The sequence below is a fragment of the Phacochoerus africanus genome, chromosome 8 (genome assembly GCF_016906955.1).
Source record: "Phacochoerus africanus isolate WHEZ1 chromosome 8, ROS_Pafr_v1, whole genome shotgun sequence".
NCBI lineage: Eukaryota > Metazoa > Chordata > Mammalia > Artiodactyla > Suidae > Phacochoerus > Phacochoerus africanus.
The window spans coordinates 54380536-54400234 of NC_062551.1; the positions used below are offsets into that span (position 1 = coordinate 54380536).

The 19699-nt window shown below is 45.3% G+C and overlaps 1 protein-coding gene across 1 annotated transcript; it reads right to left on the minus strand.

Moving 5' to 3' along the window:
* Positions 1 to 2337: 2337 nt before the first annotated feature.
* On the minus strand, positions 2338 to 18124 carry LOC125133231 (orphan sodium- and chloride-dependent neurotransmitter transporter NTT5-like). Its single transcript, XM_047791353.1, is given in 13 exon segments — positions 2338 to 2984; positions 5487 to 5649; positions 6993 to 7152; positions 7272 to 7473; positions 8108 to 8344; positions 9535 to 9577; positions 9933 to 10165; positions 10168 to 10440; positions 10644 to 10819; positions 10993 to 11119; positions 11281 to 11438; positions 11848 to 12267; positions 18071 to 18124. Coding segments are annotated over 12 exon segments (2364 nt in total). The 5' UTR covers positions 12191 to 12267; positions 18071 to 18124; the 3' UTR covers positions 2338 to 2735.
* Positions 18125 to 19699: the final 1575 nt, after the last annotated feature.

Below are 19699 nucleotides of genomic sequence, written 5' to 3' on the forward strand. Positions count from 1 at the left end.
TTTGTAGTCTAGCAGAACACAATTCAAGCACTCCTTGAATCTATGTCTCCCAGGCTTTAGTTTTCAGTAGGGCTCAAATAAAATTCTTTTCTACTCCTAATATAAACTGTTTATTCTTTTTGGTGACACTTCATGTCTTTTCTGCCTGCTTGCTCTTTATAGCTATTTTTAGTGTATTGCACTTTCCTCATATCTATCCTCCTTTGTATCTGTTGTGTTTCCTCAGCCCAAGGATTTGTGTCTTTCCTTGATTTTGCAATATGTTCAGCTTTCTATCTTTGTGTATTGCCTCTCCCCTATTCTTCCAATGATCTTTTTCTGGAATTCCCATTAGATATATGTTGGACTTTCTCCCACCATTCTCCATCTCTCTTTATTTTTTGGCTTCTCCTGCAGAAGTTCCTGGGCCAGGGACTGAACCCAGGCCACAGCTGTGACCAGAGCTATAGCAGCGACTAGGCTGGATCCTTAATCTGCTAAACCACTCTGCATTCACTGATGTTTTTAGGGTCTTTTTCTTTCATTTCTTTTTCTTTCTTTTTTTTTTTTTTTTTTTTTTTTTGTCTTTTTAGGGCTGCACACATGGCATATGGAAGTTCCCAGGCTAGGGGTTGAATCGGAGCTTCAGCTGCTGGCCTATGCCACAGCCATAGCAAGGCCAGACCCGAGCTGCGTCTGCAACCTACACCACAGCTCCTGGCAATGCTGGATCCTCAACCCACCGAGCGAGGCCAGGGATCGAATACATATCCTCAGGGATATTAGTCAGGTTTGTTACCGCTGAGACACAAGGGAACTCCTTAATTTTTTTTCATGTCTAAAAGTTCTGTTTGGGGAGTTCCCACTGTGTTAGAGCAGGCTAAGGATCCAGCACTGTCTTTTCGGCAGCTCGTGTTTGATCTCCAGCCCAGCACAGGGTTAAGGATCCAGCGTTGCCACAGCTGCAGTATAGGTTCGAACTGCAGCTTGAATTCAATAAAAGTCCTTCTGGGTTCTTTTTCAAATACCTGATCATTTCTGAGAATCTCTTGTTTCTTGCTCTTAATTTTAACTTCCTCTTTTTGTCTTTAAATACATTATGCATATTTACTTTATATTATAATAATATATCATGATAATTCTGATATATAAGGTCTTTGCAGGTCTAATTCTGCTAATCCTCCCTTTAGAGTGCCTTGTTTCTTTGCATGTTTTGTGATTTCTTTTTGTGACCTCATGTTCATTGATAGTTTATTGGTGGGAATCCCAGGAAGCATGGTAGAGGTGGTGTTTCCCCCAGACATTATCTATACATACAGGTGCTGGGGGCAAGATGCTATCCACCAGGCACTTTTTATAATAATTTTTTTTTGGCCACACTCAAGGCATAGGGAAGTTCCTAGACCAGGGATCCAACCCTCGCCCCAGCAATGACCTGAGCCACAGCTGTAACAGTGCTGGATCCTTTACTCACTGAGCCGCCAGGGCACTCCTATGTTAATACTTACTTGGATTTTTCAGATTATGCAAGTTGTGTGAATTTGAACCAAAATCCCATGCAAGAGTTGCAAATTCTCAAAAAAGACACTATTTCCCTCTTATCAAAGACAGGAATAAGACATACACATTTTACTGCTATCTAACTCTTTCATGGATGTACAGCCCAGTCCTTTAGCTTTCTATGTAAAAGAGTTTCCTTTAAAAAAAAAAATCCGACTGAAGGCTTTGTCTTCACCTAGCCTTTAAAACCAAAATCCATAAGTCATCAGAGTGGCAATTCTCCTAAAGGGATTACTAGCTTTTACACTTGCTTAACTATCTTAATTCAAGTTTAAGATTAATTTTTGGCCTTTTAAAGATTTAATTTCTTCTAAGCTCATCTATGCATTTGAAGGGGATTGTGCATTTTAAAGGTCTTGTAATATGGTGTGTTTTGTCTTACTGATTTTCACATTGCCCCAAATAAAGTCCTCTCCCTGGGTCTTCTTCATTCTCTGCAGTCAACTTGTACTCTCTTCCTTATTCTCTGCCAAATACCCTTCCTCCAAACTCCTAGACCACCTTAGTAGAAAATATGATGTTGTGTAAAGTTGTAAGCTCCCTGGTGTACAGGGGAAAGCAATCGACCATTCCAAGTATTTAACAGATATTTAGGAGACAGTTATCAGTTAGTGCTTAACTATCTGCACCAACCAGCAGCGTTAACCACTTTGCCATAATCAGTGATTCCACTCTATCTGGTCCAGTCTACTTACAGGAAGCCAGGCGAAGAAGACCCGGGACTCTAGCCTTTGAATTTGATAGTCAATGGAAGGGAAGACGGGGGATTAGACATTCTTTTTATGACAAAAGCCAAGATTCATTTACCAGCACCGCTTTTACTCTAGTTTCGCAGGGACCAGATCTTGCACAGACCGAGTCCCAGGGGAAGGTAGCCTGGGAGAAGAAGGATCAGCAGCCGCCAGTAACCAAATACTGGAAGTCAAGCAGCATTACTGCATGTTTGGTGGGGGAAGGGTGGGACATGTAGGGAATGGCTGCTATGTTCATCTCTATCAGGCCAGAAAAACTTCCCCAGTCCAGGAAAACAAAAGCTCTCTGTGTCCAGTTACTTTAGCAGTTGCTACGTTTACCTCTTCCAATGTCAAGTTGCCAGCCAGGGAGTTTCTGCTTTGATAAAGAACAGTTGTGCCAAAAGAACCAAGTCTTTTATTTCCAAGAGGAATTACTCACATGGTAGAAAGTTTTTACCCTGGTTATTTATCCATTTTATTCATCTTCTTCAGGCTTTGCCTCACTTGAAGCCGTGGAAGTCCCTTTGGTGAACCTCCTTTGGCTTCGGGTTTGAAGACTACCGTGGTCATACTGTGGATCACGGTGGCAGAAGACAGCTGCCTGACGATGGTGTGGAAGAAGTAGGCAGGGACAGGCAGGATGGTGACCAGGATGAGGACTGTAAGCAAGACTTTAGCCCATGATGGATAAGCTCGAGTCACTTCATCTGACTGTGGAGAAAGGGAGGAAAGTTTAGAAGGCCCAGGTTCTCTGAAGCAGGAGCCTGAAGAGGGTGGGGTAGGAGATGAACCAAGGCAAGAGATTAAATAACTGAATCCCCAAGGAGTCGAGGAATAAGATGACTGTGTCCTGGTAGCAAGAGTGGATTGAAAAGTCTTCTCTCAGTAAAAGAAATAAAAGGAATCCAAATTGGAAAGGAAGAAGTAAAACTATCACTATTTGCAGATGACATGATACTATACCTAGAGAATCCTAAAGACTCTACCAGAAAACTGTTAGAGCTCATCCACGAATTTGGCAAAGTGGCAGGATACAAAACTAATACACAGAAATCGACGGCATTTCTATACACTAACAACGAAAGAGAAGAAAAAGAAATTAGGGAAGCAATCCCGTTTACCATCACATCCAAAAGAATAAAATACCTAGGAGTAAACCTACCTAAAGAGACAAAAGACCTGTACTCTGAAAACTATAAGACACTGATGAAAGAAATCAAAGATGACACAAATAGATGGAAAGACATACCATGCTCGTGGATTGGAAGAGTTAATATTATCAAAATGACTATACTACCTAAGGCAATCTACAGATTCAATGCAATCCCTATCAAATTACCAAGGACATTTTTCACAGAACTCGAACGAAATATTTTAAAGTTTGTTTGGAAGCACAAAAGACCCAGAATAGCCAAAGACATCCTGAAAAAGAAAGATGGACCTGGAGGAATCAGGCTCCTGGACTTCAGACTATACTACAAAGCAACAATCGTCAAAACCGTATGGTACTGGCACTAAGACAGAAATATAGATCAGTGGAACCCGATAGAAAGCCCAGAATCAAACCCACGCACCTACAGCCAACTCATCTATGACAAAGGAGGCAAGGATATAGAATGGAGAAAGGACAGCTTGTTCAATAAGTGGTGCTGGGAAAACTGGACAACCACATGGAGAAGAATGAAATTAGAACACTCCCTAACACCATACACAAACATAAACTCCAAATGGATGAAAGACCTAGATATAAGACCAGACACTATAAAACTCTTAGAGGAAAACATAGGCCAAACACTCTCTGACATAAATGACAGCAACATCTTCTCAGATCCACCTCTTAGAGTATTGACAATAAAAACAAAAATAAACAAATGGGACCTAATCAAACTTCAAAGTTTCTGCACAGCAAAGGAAACCCTAAACAACACAAAAAGACAACCCACAGAATGGGAGAAAATCTTCGCAAGTGAATCGACGGACAAGGGATTCATCTCCAAAATTTATAATCACCTTCTGCAGCTCCATACCAAAAAAACAAACAACCCCATCCAAAAATGGGCAGAAGATCTAAACAGACAGTTCTCCAAAGAAGACACACAGATGGCCGAGAAACACATGAAAAGATGTTCAACATCACTCATTATTAGAGAAATGCAAATCAAAACCACTCTGAGGTACCACCTTACACCAGCCAGAATGGCCATCATCCAAAAGTCGACAAACAAGAAGTGCTGGAAAGGGTGTGGAGAAAAAGGAACCCTAGTACACTGTTGGCGGGATTGTAAATGGGTGCAACCACTGTGGAAAGCCATATGGAGCTTTCTCAGAAAACTAAACATAGAACTACCATTGATTGGATCCAGCAATCCCACTCCTGGGCATCTATCCAGAGAAAACCACGACTCGCAAAGACACATGTACTCCAATGTTCATTGCAGCACTATGTACAATAGCCAAGACGAGGACACAACCTAAATGTCCATTGACAGAGGAGTGGATCCAGAAGATGTGGTACATATACACAATGGAATATTACTCAGCCATTAAAAAGAACGAAATAGGAGTTCCCGTCGTGGCGCAGTGGTTAACGAATCCGACTAGGAACCATGAGGCTGCGGGTTCGGTCCCTGCCCTTGCTCAGTGGGTTAATGATCCGGCATTGCCGTGAGCTGTGGTGTAGGTTGCAGATGTGGCTCGGATCCCGTGTTGCTGTGGCTCTGGCGTAGGCCGGCAGCCACAGTTCCGATTAGACCCCTAGACTGGAAACCTCCATATGCCGCGGGAGCGGCCCAAAGAAATAGCAAAAAGACAAAAAAAAGAACGAAATACAAGCATTTTTAGCAACATGGATGGACCTAGAAACCATCATGCTAAGTGAAGTCAGCCATACAATGAGACACCATCATCAAATGCTTTCACTGACATGTGGAATCTGAAAAAAGGACAGACTGAACTTCTTTGCAGAACAGATGCTGACTCACAGACATTGAAAAACTTATGGTCTCCGGAGGAGACAGTTTGGGGGGTGGGAGGATGTGCTTGGGCTGTGGGATGGAAATCCTGTGAAATCAGATTGTTATGATCATTATATAACTACAGATGTGATAAATTCATTTGAGTAATTAAAAAAATAAATAAATAAAAAGAAAAAGAAAAGAAAAGTCTTTTCTCCACTCCTTGGGGGGATATGGGGTCTGCGGAGGGGAGGCTCACAATTCTTGAGTCCCAGGCGAAGTAGGTGATCTTCTTTACAGACAGGTGAATCAGGGTGCTTAAGAACAGGACTAGCAGCACAAATGGAGACAGAAAACACCACAGCCAACGATAGATGGGTGAGATGGGGCGGCCCAGCATGATACTCAGGTCTGCAAGGAACCTGGGAGGAAGGGCCACATGACTTTGAGAGGCCCGTCCAGGCCTTACCCAGCCTGGTGTAAGGGTCAGTCCAAACCCAGCCTGGGAGAGGTCCCTTAACACTTCTTAAACCTTTCTATTCACCTCCACAACCAGTCTTCTGCCCTCTAATTCATCTCCTTTCAGCCTGATTTTGGTCCAAGCCCCAGGATATTTTTTAAATAATTTTTTCTCTCTCCTTTATCATCCTTCAGGATAAAAACCAATTTCCTAAATGTAGTTTCCTCAAGGCCACATAGCCAGCTTTCTGTGGTGCACCTTCTTCATCCCAACACTTACGCAGTTTCTTCTGCCTGGAGCACCCTTCTTTCTCTCCCTTGGCAAACTCCCCCCTTCATCTTTCGAGATTCCTCTCCTTGGCTGACTTCAATCTTCTTTAGATAAAAGTCTGTGTTCCTAGAGTGCCCTCCCCTGCAGCCTCTATCAGATTTACCACCCTGCCCAAGGATATTCCTCTTCGGACTCTGTGAGCAGGAACTAAATTTAATTATCCCAGTATCCTCGGTATTCAATGCAAGGCCTGCCTGGCACATAGGAGCCCCTAAGAAATATTTGAGAGTGATTGGGTGTATGAATGAACCAACTGATGCCAAGAGCCACTATCACCTGTAACCACTGCCACTCTTGGATCACATGGTGATTCTCAAATGTTAGTATGCATACAAATCACCTGGAGTTCTTGCTAAAATACAGATAGATAGAGTCAAATGTCTGGGGTGGAGCCTGAGGGTCTGCATTTCTGATAAGCTTCTAGCTGATGTCAACACTGCTAGTTCAGAAAGCACACATTTTTCTTTTTAGGGCTGCAGGAGCGGCATATGGAAGTTCCCAGGCTAGGGGTCAAATCAGAGCTGCAGGTGCCGGCTTACACCACAGCCACAGCAACGTGGGATCCAAGCTGCATCTGCGACCTACACCACAGCTCAGGGCAACACCGGATCCTTAATCCATTGAGCGAAGCCAGGATAGAACCCACATCCTCATGGATGCTAGTAAGATTCGTTTCTGCTGAGCCCCGACAAGAACTCCCTCAGAGCCCACTTTGAGAAGCAAGGGATTACTCGTCTCAGATAGCCAAGATACCCTGAAAGAGCTCAGGAGCCCCCAGGACTTGTGAGAGACTGCTCACCACTTTTCCATTTTATAGCTATTTTCCCTGGAACCAGCCCATGCTTTTCTCCTTCCCACCCTCCTGGGGGTGCTCTGTAAGCCCTGGGATAAGAGACCTGGCAGTAAAAGGAGGAACCAACGCTCGATAGGAACCCTAACTGTGCAGGGCAGGAGATCCTGGGCTTGGGACATCACCTCCTGGCCCCATAGATCCAGGCCATGGCCACGGACTCCAAGATGACAATGAAGAAGAGGGCCAGAGATGCCCAGTAATCATCCAGCAGGTTCACGTAGTAGGAGCCGGAGGGCCTCACAAAAAGGAGGCTTCCCAGGAACATAGGCACACAGACGCTCACTGGAGGCAAACATCAGATTTAGATCAAGGTCAGAACTCATCATGGGCTGTGGAAGAGTCCCAGTGGGGTTAAACTAAACCATGGCCATAGGTGGGATGGGGGTCATAGGTCAGAGTACCTGGGAGCAGCTTTGAATATTCCCTCAGGGAAGAGAAAGTATCCTGGAGAGGGGTAATGATGCCTTGTATGATCCCTACCATGGTGCTCAGCCCCAGGTTCACCAGCAACGTGAAGATAACGATGGCCCAGAAGGTGGATCCAGAAAACACAGTGATGATGTTACTAAATGCCACGATGGCCACGCCTGGACCCACCATAACCTGCGTATGAAAGGAGGGGGAGTGAGGGCTCCGAGCTCAGTCTTTAGAGTCCTAACTCCATTCCCATCCCTGCCCCTAGGCAATTGTCTGCAGCACTGTGAGTGGACATTATCACACTCATCTGGCCTTGAGACATGTTGACTTCCTCTTAAAACAGCTGCTGGGGAGCTCCCGTCATGGCTCAGGGGTAATGAACCTGACTAGGATCCATGAGGACGTGGGTTTGATCCCTGGCCTCACTCATCGGGTTAAGGATCCAGCATTGCCGTGAGCTGTGGTGTAGGTCACAGACATGGCTCGGATCCCTCGTTGCTGTGGCTGTGGTGTAGGTCGGCAGCTGTAGCTCTGATTCAGTCCCTAGCCTGGGAACCTCCACATGCCGCGGGTTCAGCCCTAAAATGCAAACAAACAAAAAATCCAAGCTGCTGGTCTAGCCCCTCTTTGGGGTTGGAGTGAACAAGCTGATGTGAACTCCTGTGCTTGGGGCTGCAGAGGCAGGTTGCCTTAAGGCACCAGGATATTGTGAGCCTTGGCCTTGGTTGTCCAAGATGCTTCTGAGAATTGCCTTTTGGAATTCTACAGACACCTAAGCAGCGCGGAAGCCTCTGGTGCACTAGAGGCTTTGATGAGGAACGCTAGGGTCCCATCCCCAACCTTTACCTGCCTTATTCAATTGCTCAGATAAGTCACACTCCACCAAATAGGGCAGGATAGAGATTTTGATGTGTTCAGGGAGGCTGTTGAGCCATGAGGGGTAGAGAGAGCTTGGATCTTGATACACATTCTTTGGGGGCTTGGCCTCAGGGGGGATCATCTCAGCATCGACCATGTTTATCAATGTCATAATATTCCTGGGGACAGAGGTAGAATTCTATAAAACCATGTGGTCTTTTATGACAGCCTCCTAGGTGAAAAGGGAAATCACTAGCCTGGAAGTTTCAATCTGATTGAAGGAGAGCCTGCACTGAGCCTGGCATTTACTGCCTGACACCTACTTTCATAACCACGGTGATGTCTGTGGGAGGCTAGAGAATTTCCGACTTGAGTAGCCTCCTGGAGGGGTCTTTCCTACGGCATCACTGAGGGATTTAGGACCCTGACCTCCTACTAGACAATCTCAGGGTAACATTATGGCTTCTCAGCTTTCTTGACCCACTGCCCTCTCAACCTCTTTACTCGCAACTCTCTTAACCTTCTGCAGGTTAGCCCTACTCAACCACTCAACCTTCTTCAACTTGCCATGCGCTCCGTTATCTCAGTATTTTGATACCTGATGTTTTCTCTGCCTAGAACGACCCTGCTCTCTCCCCATTCAGTCTACCCAGTTCCATCTCCTAAGCAGTCTCTATGCGGCAAACACCTACAAAGCCTTACTCCAGCTCACTGAACTCTATTTACTGCCATGAAAATCTTTTCATAATCTTTTTTTTTTTTTCTTTTCTTTCTTTCTTTTTTGTCTTTTGTCTTTTTTGGGGCTGCACCCATGGCATATGGAGGTTCCCTGGCTAGCGGTCCAATTGGAGCTACAGCTGCTGGCCTACACCACAGCCACAGCAACACAGGATCCAAGCTGCATCTGCAACCTACACCACAGCTCATGACAACGCCAGATCCTAATGCACTGAGTGAGGCCAGGGAGTGAACCTGCGTCCTCATGGATACTAGTCAGATTCGTTTCCGCTGAGCCACAACGGGAACACCCTCATGATCTGTTTTCATAAGGGCAAATCAACAAACTGCAGAAAAGTAGTTTGGTATGATCTAATGTTTTAAAATGGTTTTTTATATAGGTCTATGAACTGGAGATATTTGAAAGAACACTAACAGTGATTACTTGTCAGGAGACAGACTTAGCTCAGAAGTCCTTCTACTAGGAAGACTTCTCTGATGGCCCCAGGAAGTTAATAGCTCCTTTCTCTCCATCTCCTCACCAGCCCTGCTACCAGGCCTTATCTAGTTCCTGATTATCTGTTTAGTATTTACTTCCTCAAAAGACTGTGATTCTCTTGAGGTCAGGGCTGGTGGTCCAATTTACCACTGGCTGTGTCGCCAGAGCTCAACACAGGGCTGGCAGATAGACATTTTATAAATGTCTGATGAGCGTCTTTGGAATGCAAGTTGCAGGAGAGTCCATGAGGACTCTGGGGCAGCGGGCCCTTTTTTTTGTCTATGGTTCAGCTGAAGATAGCCTTTCATTTTTCCCTGACAGCCCCAGTTAAGAATGGGGTGAACCCACCTTTGAAAACCTAATTCTGGGGCCTTCCTAGTTTAGAAAGGCAGCTCTGAAAGAGATAAAGGTGGTGAGCTTCGGGTGTTTCTAAAGTTTAGGATGCTCCAATGTGAGGGCCCCATATTGACAGCCAACGTCCCAGAGGGAAGAGGGCCTAGCCTGGAGTTCTGTGGGCTATTTCTAAGACTTTGGTCTCTGTGATGATCTCCGAATGAAAGGTTAGGCTCACATCATGTAACAGAGTTCGTTGTCCTTTGTGGCCAAGTGGCCCAAGGTGGCAGATACAAACACTGTGATAGTCACCGAGGCAACCAAGTTGAGAAAAGCCACAGCAAAGGCATCAATGACACAGTCATTGGACCGAGGGATGTATGAGCTGATTGCTGTGAAGCTGCCAAAGCCGGGGCCCAGGGACAAAAAGAGCTGGCTCCCTGTTCGGCGCCACACTTCCACAGAGTACAGGGCTGGCACCTGAGGAGGAGAAGCAAACTAGCATAGAAAAGGAGGGATATACACGGACAAGGGAGTGAAGGAGGGAGCTGGGAGGGCCACTGGCAGACAAACAACCTACCGGCCCTTGACGCCCCCATTTGAATAAGAGAAATAAAGGGTGGCAGCTGCCTCACCTTGGCAGCCAACAAATTCTTGAGACCAAAATTTGCACCTTTCATCTTCAGACTTTGGATAAGAAGACAGAAAAGGATGACGTAGGGGAGGAGTACTGAGACATACAGCATCTGTGTGGGAAGTGTGATGCAGAAACAGAGCTCAGCAGAGGCGGGAGTTTGTACCGCAGGCTCAAAGGCTACTGGGAATCAGAGGTCAGACTAGAAGGGATGAGAGATTGGAGACCTACAAGCATCAAGTCGGGAGACTATGGGGGGGGGGGGTCTCAGAGAGAAGGACGTCCGTTAGATTAGTGAGTTAGAGGGTGGCTCACCTTCCCAGTGGACTTGAGCCCTTTGATCATGGAGATGCAGATAATTAACCAGATCACAAAGAGAGAGACACTGAGATGCAGGATTGGCAACCCACCCATCTCGATTTCATCTGTGGCCTTCAGTACCTTCCGGTACCAGAAGTAGGTAGCGGGTGTGGTCCGTGCACACTCGGGATCTGAGGTGGACCGGCCGCGGAGGGAACTGCAAGACCAGGTGCGCTTCCCCGGCCTCACATCTACCCCCCCCCACCCCGATCCCATTTCACCATGGTCTCCCCATGATCTTCCTCCCTCCCCTGTCTGTTTCTCAGCCCTCCCCCATTTGCCCTTTTCGTCCTTCCCTTCTCACCATAAGCACTGAGGTTGTTGGCTATGGGGCACAATAACCAAGGCAGTGGAGACTGGAAAGACTGGACCAAATAGAAGAAATTCCAGGCCAGGAGCACACTGTAGTACAAGCCCACGATGATGCACACCTAGGGACCATGAAGCGTTCTGGGGATGAGGAAGAGAGGTGCGCCAGCCAAGGGAAGGGGGTTGACAGCGGACTGGGAACCTGAAGGGACTTGACTGAGGGACACGGGCTGGGATGGGGGTGGGGGTAAAGGTTAGGCCTGGGCAGCCCAGGGCTCCTCACCATGAAGCTGGTATACCCTAAACCTCCAATCCAGGGGCTGATGGCCTTCCACACGCCGATGCTGCCCTGCCGCATCCTCTGACCAGCTGCCATCTCCAGGAACAGGAGAGGAACCCCCACCAAGAACAGCATGAGGATGTAGATGAAGAGAAAACTGCCTGTGCAGGGGGTTCAGGGAGGGGCTCTGAGAACCATCTGGCCTGGACATCTTCATAGGACTAGGAAAATAGGCCCCCCACCAGGGCTACAGGCATTGTGACTCTGTTCCCACACCCCTCACAGTCCCAGGTGTCCAATCTCCAGTTCAAGGAAGACCCAGATACCTAGTCTCCACTTCTACCCTTGACCTAGGCCTCCAGCCCCACCATACTAAGATTTCAGATATCCTGCTCCCATACTCCCAAGGCTCTAGGGACTCAGGTACCTGGCCCCCACCTTGATCAGTTTCCCAGATCCTCAGCCCCTTCATGACTCAAAGGCCCTGGAGTGGCCAGGATAGGTTTCTGACTCCTCACCCCCCCACCCCCCAGCCCCTGTGGGTCCATGATTCCTGGTCCCCAGGCTTACCACCTCCATTGTGAAAACACAGATAAGGAAAGCGCCAGATGGTGCTCATCCCGACAGAGAAGCCCACCTGGGCCAGGAAGTACTCAGTTTTATTGGTCCAGTATGGTCGGTCATGGGGGGTTTCGTCTTTCTGCTCGTCTTTGTCTAGGGTCTCCAATGTGTCTTCATTCTCTCCTTCGGACCAAAGGTATGTTGACAGAGGGTCCAAAGTCTGGTTCTCCTCAGGTACTTCCTCAGTAGGCAACATCTCGGGCACTAAGAACTGGAAAGCTGAGGTAGTAACAACCATGGTTTTGGAATCCGAGGGTTTAGACAGCTGAGGTTCCTCATTCTGGGCCTCCATGTTGTCATTAACAGTTGTCATCCTGGGTGGACTCTAGTTCCTGTGTCTGCAGGTATGGGACCTCCTTCCTTGCTGACCTTAAGGACATCAAGAATGGCAGACTTTAGGAATAGGAGTGAAGGGAAGACGAGATTTATCCTGCAAGCACCCCGGAGGCCTCCCCAACCCTCTTATCCTAATGTGGAGTCTCCAACATGAAAAGGATCTCTAGAAAATAATTTAAAATAATACCAAGAACTTAAATAATTTTTTGTGTGTCTTTTTAGGGCCATGCCCACGGCATATGGAGGTTTCCAGGCTAGGGGTTGAGTCTGAGCTACAGCTGCCAGCCTATACCACAGCCACAGCAACACCGGATCCTTAACCCACTGTGTGAGGCCAGGGATCAAACCCGCAACCTCATGTTTACCAGTCGGATTGGTTTCCTCTGTGTCACAACGGAAACTCCAAATTTAAATAATTTTATGAGGAATAATTTTAACAAAAGATGAGCAAGACCTTTACATGTACACAAAAACTACAAAATGTTATCAAGAGAAAATAAAGAAGCCTTAAATTAAGGGAGGAACATGTTCATGAATTGGAAGTCTGCATAACATAACAATGTTATAGCTCAATTTGATCTATAGATTCAATGCAATTCCTACTAAAATCACAGCAGGGTTTTTGTGGCAACTGACAAGCTAATTCTAAAATGTACATGAAGGATAAGCAATGAGATCTGACTGTATAGTACAGGGAACTACATGTATTCACTTTTGGTGGAACATGACAGAGGATAATGTGAGGAAAAGAATGTATATATACGTGTGACTGGGTCACTTTGCTGTACAGTAGAAATTGACAGAACATTGTAAACCAGCTATAATGGAAAAAAATAAATATTATTAAAAAAAAGGACAAAAAAGAAATAAAGGAAATAAATAAATAAAAGAAATAAAGGACAACAAAAAAGTTACCATTAACTGAGTAAACAGACAAGCCATAGAGTTGTAGAAGATATTTCCAACATATGCAGTGGATAGAATAATGTTCCTCAAGAGAGCCACAGCCTAATTCCTAGAACCCTGTGAATATTGTCCCTTACATGGCAAAAGTGACCTTTCAATGTGATTTAAGTTATTGATCTGCTTGGGTTCTTAACCCACAGAGCCACAATGGGAACTCCAGATTTCCTTATTTTTTAAGGCTAATAATATTTCATCTTATTTTTTTTGGTGGCATCCATGGCATGTGGAAATTCCCAGGCCAGGAATAGACCCAACCCACAGCAATGATAATGCTGAATCCGTAACTTGCTGAACCACCAGGGAAATCCCAGGGCTAGTAATATTCCAGTCTCCGTGCGTGTGCACCACATTAACTTTCACATACTGCAGGTGTGGCCAAAGGTGATTAAAAAAAAGAACCTCAAACTACACATGAGAGAAATATATATACATGTAAGACCTAAGAAGCTAAGTAGAAACCCTATGATCTTAAATTTGTTTATTTTTATTTTTTTGTCTTTTTGCCATTTCTTGGGCCGCTCCCTCGGCATATGGAGGTTCCCAGGCCAGGGGTCGAATCGGCGCTTCAGCTGCCAGCCTACGTCAGAGCCACAGCAACGTGGGATCCGAGCCGCGTCTGCAACCTACACCACAGCTCACGGCAACGCCGGATCGTTAACCCACTGAGCAAGGGCAGGGACTGAACCCGCAGCCTCATGGTTCCTAGTCGGATTCGTTAACCACTGAGCCACGACGGGAACTCCTGATCTTAAATTTGAATTGAAAAAATGAGTAAGAATTTACAATGCATTTTATCTTTGGGAAAAAAGTCTTTCCTAGCTGTTATCTATTGAAAAGGCCTAGAAATGATGGCCAATGCAGTAGGAATAATCTCTAAATACCATTTTTCATTAGAAGGAATTAGGTATTCTTAGAAAAATAGCTGATTTCGGTTCTGGCATATGAAATGTACAAGTTAATCCTGGATCATACAGTCATGCCAGAAAGCAAGAAAATTTTTAAATATACTGAGGTTGCGAGTTTCCTGGTGGCCTAGTGGTTAAGGATTTGGCTTTATCATTGCTGTGGCTTGGGTTCAATCCCTGGCTCAGGGACTTCCACGTGCCATGGAGTGTGGCCAAAAATAATAAATAAAACACACTGGAGTCTTACCAAAAGGATTCAGGATTAAACCTGAAGACATTCCCAATACACCAAAGATGAGATGATTTGAGCATCAATAAGAATGGTTGCAAGGGACTTAAACATATCAAATATCTGGAGTTCCCGTCGTGGCACAGCAGAAACGAATCCGACTAGGAACCATGAGGTTTCAGGTTCGATCCCTGGCCTTGCTCAGCGGATTAAGGACCTGGCGTTGCTGTGAGCTGTGGTGTAGGTTGCAGACGCGGCTCGGATCCTGAGTTGCTGTGGCTGTGGCGTAGGCCCAAAGCTGTAGCTCCAATTAGGCCCCTAGCCTGGGAAACTCCATATGCCACAGGTGCGGCCCTAAAAAGACAAAAACAAAACAAAACAAAAAACCAACATATCAAATATTTTTAAATCAATGAGTTCAGAGAAATACAAATATGTTTAAAATCAATGAGTTCAAAGAGATATTAAAAATCTCAGGACCTACTTACAGCATAGGGAATTATACTCAATATTTTGTAATAACCTATGAGGGAAAAGAATCTGAAAAAAAATATCTGAATCACTGTGCTGCACAGCTGAAACAAACATGATATTGTAAATCAGCTATACTTTAATAAAAATGTTAAAAAGAGAGAGAGAAAAACATAAAGCAGACTGAGCCCTTTGAGGAGAACTCACAGCTTTCAGAGATGAGCTCTAGAGAAAAGCAGTCCTTAAGAAAAGAGCAAAATAGGAGTTCCCGTCGTGGCGCAGTGGTTAACGAATCCGACTAGGAACCATGAGGTTGCGGGTTTGGTCCCTGCCCTTGCTCAGTGGGTCCCTGCCCTTGCTCAGTGGGTTAAGGATCTGGCATTGCTGTGAGCTGTAGGTCGCAGACTTGGCTCAGATCCCTAGTTGCTGTGGCTCTGGCATAGGCCGGTGGCTACAGCTCCGATTGGACCCCTAGCCTGGGAACCTCCATATGCCGCGGGAGCGGCCCAAGAAATAGCAAAAAGACAAAAAAAAAAAAAAAAGAAAAGGGAAAAATAAATAAAATTTTTAAAAGTTAAAAATTTCAATGATCATATTCAAAGGATATTAGGCAACAACTCATTTATAAGCTGGCAAATAAAGAGAAAAAAATCAAAAAGTTCACTGTTCTTGTGCCTTTTAAAGTGTATGCCAGGATAATTAATGAATATTTGACAAGTGATGTATCTTCCTAGAATTAGTGTAGCTAATAAAAAAAAGAAAGAATAGGAGTTTCTGCTGTGGTGCAATGGGATTGGAGGCGTCTCAGGAGCACTGGGACGCAGGTTCAGCCCCCAGTCCCACACAGTGGGTTAAAGGATCCCATGTTGACTCAGCTGTAGCTTGGGTCGCAACTGCAGCTCGGATCTGATCCCTGGCCCCGGAATTCCATATGCCTCGAGGTGGCCAAAAATGAAGAAAAAAAAAAAAAAAAAGGAGGTAATAATAAACTTAGAATACTGGCATTTTATAATTTCTATTAAATATATGAATCTAGACAGTGATCTTCAACAGCTGTCAACATCTCAAATAGAGACCTCCAGGCACTTGGCTTTTTTTTTTTTTTCTTTGCCTCCTAGGAGAAGTACATAAAACCATTCACCAACTTTTCTTGCCAGAATATCGAACCCAAAACAATCAACTTGACCTAATTATCAATATATTAGAAATAATACAGGGGACAGAGAATATACTAAATAACATCACAGGCAGATAACCAGCAAATTTCAGATGGCTGGAAATTGCACAGGACAAACAACCCAGTTTTATCAACAAATATATTTCAAGAGGGAAAAAAGAAGGAGAAAGACCTACAGATTGAAAGATTCTTAAGAAGAATAGCAATGAATTGCAACATATGAATTTTATTTGGCTGATGATTCAAATGAACTTTTAAAAAATTATGAGGCAGTCTCTCAAATAGTTAAACACAGATCCAGGATTCCACTCCTAAATTTATGTCAAGAGAAATAGGAACATATGTCTAAACAAACAAACAAAAAACCCCACTTTTACATGAATGTTCACAGCAGCAGTTTCACAACAGTCCCAGTGTGGGAACAACAGAAAATGTTCACCAACTGATAACTGGATAAATAAAACATGGTATAGCCATACAATGCACAACTCAGCAATAAAAATAAATAAAGTGTGTACTGATATGTGCTACACAAGTGAGTCTTGTCACAAACAACTACACTTACTGCATGATTCCATTTACAAGAAATGTCCAGAATAGGCAAATCTACAGAACAAAAGTAGGTTAGTGTTTGTCTAAGGCTGGGGTTGTGGGCTGGGACACTTGGGGTGATGGCTAAGGAATGTGGGCTTTCTTTTAGGGGTAATGAAAATATGCAAAAATTGTAGTGATAGACGCACAAATCTGTGAATATATTAAATGCCACTGAATTGTATATTTTATTTTATTTCATTTTTTTGTCTTTTTGCCATTTCTTGGGCCGCTCCCACGGCATGTGGAGGTTCCCAGGCTAGGGGTCAAATCGGAGCTGTAGCTGCCAGCCTATGCCAGAGCCACAGCAACTCGGGATCCGAGCCGCGTCTGCAACCTACACCACAGCTCACGGCAACGCCGGATCGTTAACCCATTGAGCAAGGGCAGGGACCAAACCCGCAACCTCATGGTTCCTAGTCGGATTCGTTAACCACTACGCCACGACGGGAACTCCTGAATTGTATATTTTAAAAGGGTGAGTTGTATGATACATAAATTATGTCTCAATAAAGCTGTTTTAAAAAATATAAAGCTACCAGAAAAAAAAAAATGAGACAACCAGAAAAATTTGAACGCTGACTGGGTATTTAATGATATTAAAGGATTACTGTTATTTGTTTTAGATGTGATAATAGTTTTGTCAGTTTTTTTTTCCCCAAGGGTTCTTAGTTTTTAGCGAATGTACTGACATACCTGTAGATGAAATGGTAAATTTGGGATCTGCTTCCAAATAATGGGGAGGCATGCAGAGTGGGGAGGAGGGATAAAACCAGATTGGTCACGAGTTGGTCATTACTGAAGATGGGTGACAGGTACAAAGTAATTCATTACATTATGTTTTTGTATGTGTTTGTAAATGTCCAGAATAAAACCACAGGGAGTGCTGAGACAAGAACCTTTGCCAGGCTCTACCGCTGACTCACTGTGTGGACCTCTCTTACTTCTGGATCTCCTGGTTAAAACTGAGGATGACAATACTTTTTTCTCACACCAGTCCTGTGAGGACAAGTGTAAGGTACCTTACCAAGAAACAGATTCCCAACAGCAGTCCAAAAGAAAACCCGAGCATCACACACAAGGGTGCTACTAAACTCAGACAGTAAGGACCCAGAGCTTTGTAGAGAAGTACCTGCTATAGAAATCAGCCTCCTAGCGCTGATCAGTGCTCCCTACAACAAAACGAGATATTCCCAATTCAAACAACCCTGCAGTTTGGTGCCAAAGGACATGCAACAAGTGGCCAGAGGAAAGAAAATTTTGGAGTAGCAAGTGGAGACCCACCAAGATCTCCATTCCACTCCCTTCGGTTTATTCGGTAAAATCCTACTCTCCAATGCACCCGCCCCAACAAGTTCCAATCCCAAAGCCGGAACTGGAGGAGTGGGGAGAGGGCAGAAAGGAGGATGAGCTCCTGGGTTCCCAAACAGGTTCCCAAAACTCAGACCATTTGATCAGGGGAGAAAGCAACAGCCTCCTCCCTGATTCTCACCTTACCCGACTCAAAAGCACGGGTCTTGAAGCCGCCTGATCGTTTGGGGGGGAGGGTGGGGACGCGGTGGGGGGGTGACAGGAAGGAAGGAGCATGAGAGGGTGGGACTACGAGGTATCCCAGCCAATGGCTGATGACACGGAGGTTCACTGCCCCCCACCCCAGAGGCCTCCAATCTTCGAGCTTGAGGAGCTCTAAACTCAAGAGGGCCAGAAACAATGGGGCTCTGCTCTTTCCATTCGCCAGACCCGCTCCTCCAAGAGGTGGGGGGATGCCCGCTTTTTCTCCGTCATGGAAACTTACACAGGAGCAGCCTCCCAGAGGGCCCCTAAGCAATCTGAAGTCCTGGGATCTCTTGCACATTTAAGGGAAACAAAACCCATTCCCTGGATCTTGGGGAAGTCCTCCAAACCTCCACCCACAGCCTCCATCAGTGGCTGACTGACCCCACCTCCTTTTGGGAAGTGCTGAGGCTCAGTTAGGGACTTACTCCTCCACAGGTTCTGAGACACCCAGGCCGTTATCATCCGCTAGGCAAATTCATTTGATTTAGCCCCGTGGTAAAACTTGCCATGTCTCTTACCGAGCAGATAGGGGCCCCTGGTGCGCTCAGCAAAACAATGCATTAGTTCCCTGGAACTCAGCTCACAGATACACAGTCCACAACAGTCTTGGAACCTCTTTTTAAAAAATAATTTTTAGACCAATGATAGGATTACCACATCCCATGAGCAAGTGCATTAATATCCTTTCCATCTTTGTTGAAGCCACCATTTCCTGGGTTTCTCTTGGCTCAAGGATAAAGCAAGTCTAATAATCTAGCACCTGAATTTGCCACAGCAAGGGGAGGGTTGGAACTCAGGGCTGGACATTTGGCTCGGAAAAGAAAGGAAGACTTGGGAGTTCCTTTTGTGGCTCAGCAGTTAATGAACCCAACTAGGATCCATGAGGATGCAAGTTCGATCCCTGGCCTCACTCAGTGGGTTAAGGATCCAGCCTTGCCATGGGCTGTGGTGTAGGTCACAGATGCGGCTCAGATCCCAAGTTGCTGTGGCTGTGGTGTAGACCAGCAGATACAGGTCCAATTTGACCCCTAGCCTGGGAACTTCCACATGCCGCAGGTACGGCCCTAAAAAGCAAAAAAAAAAAAAAAAAGACACTCATGAGAGAAAAACTGAACATTTGATACATTTGTAGAAAAAAATCTGCTCACACCCAGTGCTTGGAATCCCAGTGGACTGATTTATTGACCACCTACTTCCCCAACTTCATTCCAGGAGCCAGGGAGATCAGTTGAGAAACAGGTTCTGCAGGCAGCACTGATGGCATATAAAATGGGCATTTGTATATACTGAGGAAGGGGATGGAGAAAACACAGCGAAAGTGGTAACCAGGGAGGATGGGGCCTGGGAAGGGAAGTGCAAAGCCAGGCCCCATGGGCTCCCCACCCTGCCCCCCCCCCCCACCGAAAAAAAATGTCTCTATCTTTGGGAATAAAAGCATTTCCGGGTCCAGGGACATCATCAGTTGCAAGTTGGTATTAAGAGTTGCCTGTTAGGTCTGTTCTGAGGGATATATGATGCCAGGCTGAAGCGATAAAGTTAGAAAGTCCCACACCAGGTTAATCAGCAATT